This window comes from Atta cephalotes (genome assembly GCF_000143395.1).
Source record: "Atta cephalotes unplaced genomic scaffold scaffold00004, whole genome shotgun sequence".
Lineage (NCBI taxonomy): Eukaryota > Metazoa > Arthropoda > Insecta > Hymenoptera > Formicidae > Atta > Atta cephalotes.
In genome coordinates, this window is record NW_012130068.1 from 641566 (window position 1) to 647648 (window position 6083).

The window sequence follows — 6083 nt, forward strand, 5'->3', positions numbered from 1 at the left end:
ATGTTAGTGTATTCGAATTTTAATATATTTCCTATTTTCAAATTCTCCTTTTACATTCTCATACATAAATATATTATAAATGTAATATATATAAATAGCCTAATAGTAGGTCAAGGATAAACTACTAAGAATTATTTAAATATAATATTAATAACTTTATCATGTACAATATGCAATTTTATTATTGACATGCAAAAAAGTTTAAATTATAAATATGGATCCTCATAATCTTCAATTAGTAAGTTTTTATCTACAGATAATTTCATTTGTATACCGTCATTCACAGGATCCATTGATAATATCACAATTCTGTTTATAACTAGCAATCCAGGATTATCCACACTTTGATGCAAAATTAAATCGATTTCATCTCCTATTTTCATCTGTTACAATTATTCCATGTATAATTGTACAAAGTATAAAGATAATAATAATCTTACTAAGACTATATCAATAGATTTCAGCTTTATTACAAAAATAATAAACTTACTTCTTTAGATTTCTTTAATACTTTATTTCCATTTATACGAATCTTGCTTCCATAAAAGGCCTCATCAATTTTACTAAGAAAAATATGAAATAAATAAGATTTAAATAAAAATATAAATTATGAAGCAATATGTTATATTTGTACAAATATAGTACACAAAATAAAATTAGACATACTTGCGAGAAATTCCAAATCCAGTTTTGGAAATAGTATCTAATCGAATAGAAGGTATCCTTACTTTGATAATTTTTGAACCTAAGGCAGCTTCCTCCTCATCGTCTTTCTCTTTCTCCTTGTCAGAATCCTCATTCTCATCTTTCTTCTGCAATATATTTTCAAAGAGAATATATTCATCAGTATTTAAAAGCTTGCCGAAAGAACAAATAAATGGGAGACATTAAATAGATCATATTAAGGAAAAGAAATTAAATAAATTATATTAACAATAAATTATATATTATATATTATATATTATATATTACAATATTAGCAGTCTTCTTTTTGGATTTGAATCTTTTTGCTATGTACAAGTGACAATGATTTTGTACACTTTTTGGTTTTGCATCGCCATTACACAAGAGATTTGATCGTAAAGGATCTCGTAGATGACAAAGTGTACGCGCATTGTAATACATCGATCTCCTAATAATATTAACTGTCACTTTGGATAACATAACAACTTATTCAATCACAAATTGAAATATCTACTTATTGGTTAGATAACCTTTCACAATGAAACGAATGTTTATAATTGTATCGAGTTCTTTTCCTGTCATATATTTATTAAAAAATGCAAAATACGAACGTTTTTAGTTATAAAATATTATAAACATTAATTATTCATCCTTAATTATCTCAACTTTTAAGATTAATTGCTAAATTAAGAGATGTAGGTTTTCTTTGTAACTGTACTCTACGGAAAGAGTGCACAATGGATTTATCATTCTTCCTCTTTTTCTCTCCAATGTCTAATTGTATATATCCATCTTATTTTGAGCGCAGAAAGCGCGACGCAATGTAATTATAAAGAACAATGTAATTATAAAGAACTATCTACCATTGCATCCGTCAGCAACAGGATATTATTATATATCTCGGAGATTTCTAAATAAGAGAGCAATTCGTGACGAAAATAAAAATTGGGGCATAAAAGTCGAATGTAGGGAAAAATAACAATAAAATCGTAAACGAAGTTTCTAGGAAACAAAATATAAGAGGCAATAACAATTTTAACAATTTTAAATAAATTTCTTTTACATTTCAATTTCAATTTTCGTCTTCTAGAAGCTTCCATCACTCAATTTCTCTTTAGACAATGCTCTTTAGACAATTTTAATCAGTTTAATATAGTCTAATATGAAGAATGGATGAATCCAACAATTTAGAAATTGCGGGATTTGTGTCGTAACATCCGTAAAATTGGGCAAGCCGGAAGTGTACGGTTCTTGAGTCAACTTTGTAACTAATCAAAATTTTCCGTAAATTTTTCCTCATTACGTGCTCATTTTCTTCCACCAATCTGTTAATTAAAAATTACGAGAGTATTTATCATCTAGATATCAAAACTGAAGAAACGAAGAGCATTTCATATTAGGCTGACATCCCACAGTCTGCAATCGACCATCTCTGTAACAACTCTATCACAACTCGCAAAGATCTTCGAAGCGTTGCACCGCATTGTCGCTTTTCATCGAATTATTTGCATCGTCGTTGAGAAAAATCGTGCTAGAGCATCATGCCAAAGAATAAAGGTAAATACAACCTCGATTCTATCTTTAATCTTGAATTCTCGATTTTTCTCAATTATCGTGTTTGTTCCACTAATGTGGTTAAGTTTGTTAACTTAACCTAATTCGCGTCAACGTCATCCTTGAGGCGATTCGAGTCTCAAGTATTTTCATCCTTTCGCACGACTCGCTGAGAACACTATCATGCAAGCCACGCTTTGTTCGCAGGAAAGGGAGGTAAAAATAGGAGAAGAGGAAAGAATGAGAACGAGACTGAGAAGAGAGAGCTGGTGTTCAAGGAAGACGGACAAGGTGAGAGTGAAATATGGTGCGAATGACGCGACGTCCTTTTGGGAACGAATGTTGGTGACTTATTCGATGTTTGTTTTGCGCAGAATATGCTCAAGTGACAAAAATGCTGGGCAATGGTAGGTTAGAGGCCATGTGTTTCGATGGGGTCAAACGATTGTGCCACATTCGAGGCAAGTTGCGGAAGAAGGTTTGGATTAATCAAGGAGACATCATACTGATTGGATTGCGAGACTACCAGGATGCTAAGGCAGATGTTATATTGAAGTACACATCTGACGAAGCACGTAACTTGAAGACGTACGGCGAATTCCCAGAAACTGGTAAGTAGTATTCTAGCACATTTTGCAATGGAAATTGCGAAGTGTAGTTTAGTATATCACCTCTCTTAATTTTTAGTTAAATTCTTCTTAATCTTATAAATTATCTTATAAGTTATGAAACAAAATTTTTTTATCCAAAAAATTTTTATTTTATATACTTTCTAAAATAAAATGTTCTCTTAGTGCGTATCAACGATACAGTAACCTTCGTGGAAGATGGATTCGATGAAGACATCGAATTTGGGGATGAAATTAGCGACGATGATGAAGATGATGTTGACAATGTAAGTTTTTATATATTTTTAAAAATTGTATATATATTCTATCTATTTATGTTATATTATAATTTTTTTATTTTTTAGCTTTACTACACTTGTTTTATGTGCAATAGCAATTAAAAAGCTTACATTTTTAATTTACATTTTTCTCTTTATTTTTTTATTTATTTTATTTTAGTCTAAGTAATAAACTAAATAGTGTTACATTCAGCATGTGATATATATATCATTCTTCTTACAGATCTGATGACCCGCAGTTTAATAATAAAAAAGATACATCACGTGAACGTATATGGGGACATCTATTCATTTCAAAAATACAATTACACGTCAAAGTTTCCTTCTGTCGAGTAGCTCATCTCACTGTATGTATCTACAAATAAATCGTCAGTTTATGGATAACATCGTGTTCCAGTTTGAATAGTTGTTTTTAATATTTGTAAATTTTTATAGAAGCGTAAATTCTTTCAAATAGCAAAATTATAAATATTTAGCATATTGAGTTGAATTTTGCGTACGCGTCAGATTAATCAGATCTACGTTTGTACATAATCAATATGCATACCACCTTTATATGATTGTTTTTCTTTGTATATTTCTTTTTTACGTCTTGTATTATCTGCCAATTTGTGAAATATACATATATATATATATATATATATATATATATACACATATATTATTAACTCAGAAAATGAAATATCACTATATATCACTCAGTAAGTATTCTTTTTATATGTTGGAATGTCTCTCATTAAAAATTATCTTTCAGGAAGCGAAGTAACGTACAATTAGACTTGTCAAATTTTGATGAGATTTTAGAACTATTACTAGTATAAATTGCTAAAGTAATAAATTAAAAATATTAAATTAATAAAAGACGCATGAGAAGGAATAAGTTCTCTGTAACTTTCCCGTCTTAGCGTTCTTTTATTATTGTTTCAATCGGTTAACACATACATTGTTAGTAATATAGCTATTCAGTACAACACGTAACGCGTGCCACATTTAATTCTTAGGACATGCGTTTTGTTATGTAATCAGTGCAATTATTTAATGCGTATTCTTCGTTGTAAAAGGAGATTACAGTGTGTGCTGCATTTCGATATTATTTGGTATTAGCGAAAATGTGCAAATTAATTATTTGTATAATTTTTGTTTCAATAAAATTCGGATAATATTATTTAAATTATAATGTAAAAGAAACAATTTGATTGTGAATTTGGAGTTTTTCATTAAATAAAATTGCGTATGTAAATGGAAAAAAAACATACTTACTTTCCCACATTTTTTCCCTGTAATGTATCGACTAGAAGATTTATGCAGTATTTCTCTTTGTTTACAAAAAAATGTTTATAATATGTAATATGAAGAATGTATATATAATACTTACGTAAAATTGTCCTGCTTAGTTCATATCCGAAATATAATGGTTTTTTTTTTAATATAATTAAATAACAATATTTGAAAACAATAAAAAATGTTAAATCAGAAAGAAAAATATATACGAAAAAATAGCGATTGATTGATTATTTATCGAATATCCAAATATAAAATGAAAGAATGAAATAGGTGTCCTCTTTCCTTATTTTTCTATTGTAGAGGACATTGTAATTCTGATGCAACATTTTATTTATTATGCCGCTGATAGTTCTCTCACATAATAGTATAGTAAAGTATAGTCTTTCCTTTTTGATACTTTGACGCCATGCAATGCTATTGTAGTGACAACTTAATGCCATTATAGTATTGAGGAGGGACATGTAATTAGTATAGGGAGAATATGCTTGACTGCTTGACGTATTATGTTGTCCACAAAAATTAACTTGTACAAAAGTATGTGAGATATAAAGCATCAATTTGACCCTGGCACGTCAATGCTTCAATGATAAATGGCGCAGATATTACATTTGTCGGTAACATAAAATAATACAAAGTATATTGCTATCGCATATGGAACATACGTTTATATGCCACGTAATATGATCACGTATAGCTGCACATGTATCTGTACAATAATACGTACAAAATATTTTTCCCCTCGAGAGATAAATCGTAAAACATCGTTGATAGCGTTGAAGCACCAGCGTCGCGATATTTGTAATGAATTCTGTCCAAATGTGACGACAATACATGGGAGCATATTATTTTATTTTGATGCGCGTGTGTGATTGTGCCTTTGGTCCTTAGGTCAGATAGGCTCTAGGCAAGTCTATTAAACGTAGTATAACAGTCATTATAGATAATAATTTATAAACTTCAGATAGCATAATCATTATATCTTTCAATATATTATACATTAATAGAATAGCTTATTTAAATTTTGTTCTTTTAAATATATTTATATATTATATGATTTTCCTTCCTTCCTCTTTGCGCTCAATAAAATTGTGTCGTACACTGAAAGCTAACATCGGCTTAGATATTAAAACGAATTCGCATCGCCCATTCCCCTAGATAACATAATCCCTACATTGTAACGGGTTTTCTTTAGATGTTATTCCAGTTTACATTGGTTCACGTGGATGACAACGTTGACAGTAATCGCATCGAGCTTACAATTAACGAGCATGTAACATTTATTTAGGGACTCGCTATATAAATAAAATACTCCTGTTATAGCACCTTACAATTATTACAATCCATAATACATTAATTTATATATATATATACATATATATATATATATATATATATATAATATATAATATATAATAAGTTATGCTAAGAAATTATCATATATACAATTAAAAATTGTTAGGAAATATTCTTTAAACAAGTTAAATTTATACATTATGTGTTCCGATGCATAAAAATATTTCTCACTGTTAATCAAATCAACATGGCCGGTGCGCGCGATGATCCGATATCTCTCACGGCTCGTTTTTTTTTTATTATGCCTGAACTGTGACTTGAATCGAGTAACAATAAGAAATTTCCTTATTTCCGTTTTCAA

The 6083-nt window shown here is 29.3% G+C and overlaps 2 protein-coding genes across 2 annotated transcripts; one reads left to right on the forward strand and one right to left on the reverse strand.

Moving 5' to 3' along the window:
• Nucleotides 1-3: 3 nt before the first annotated feature.
• On the reverse strand, nt 4-1164 carry LOC105625875 (uncharacterized protein C6orf203 homolog). Its single transcript, XM_012207185.1, has 4 exons — nt 973-1164; nt 667-812; nt 491-563; nt 4-383 (listed from the first exon to the last, which is right to left on the reverse strand). Exons 1-4 carry the CDS (start codon nt 1162-1164, stop codon nt 207-209), a joined length of 588 nt encoding a protein of 195 aa, XP_012062575.1. The 3' UTR covers nt 4-206.
• Nucleotides 1165-2225: 1061 nt separating this feature from the next.
• LOC105625876 (eukaryotic translation initiation factor 1A, X-chromosomal) lies at nt 2226-3529 on the forward strand. The gene is made up of 5 exons (XM_012207186.1): nt 2226-2241; nt 2446-2529; nt 2613-2849; nt 3033-3133; nt 3369-3529. The coding sequence occupies exons 1-5, from the start codon at nt 2226-2228 to the stop codon at nt 3372-3374; spliced, it is 444 nt and encodes a 147-aa protein (XP_012062576.1). The 3' UTR covers nt 3375-3529.
• Nucleotides 3530-6083: the final 2554 nt, after the last annotated feature.

What these genes read in the sequence shown, in the direction of transcription:
- LOC105625875 (XM_012207185.1), bottom strand. Translation starts at nt 1,164, where the DNA reads ATGTTATCCAAAGTGACAGTTAATATTATTAGGAGATCGATGTATTAC. An exon ending in GGATTTGGAATTTCTCGCAA is followed by an intron (nt 564 to 666) that starts GTATGTCTAATT and finishes TATTTTTCTTAG; the next exon opens with TAAAATTGATGAGGCCTTTT. An exon ending in TATTAAAGAAATCTAAAGAA is followed by an intron (nt 384 to 490) that starts GTAAGTTTATTA and finishes TAATTGTAACAG; the next exon opens with ATGAAAATAGGAGATGAAAT.
- LOC105625876 (XM_012207186.1), top strand. An exon ending in GTTCAAGGAAGACGGACAAG is followed by an intron (nt 2,530 to 2,612) that starts GTGAGAGTGAAA and finishes TGTTTTGCGCAG; the next exon opens with AATATGCTCAAGTGACAAAA. An exon ending in CGGCGAATTCCCAGAAACTG is followed by an intron (nt 2,850 to 3,032) that starts GTAAGTAGTATT and finishes ATGTTCTCTTAG; the next exon opens with TGCGTATCAACGATACAGTA.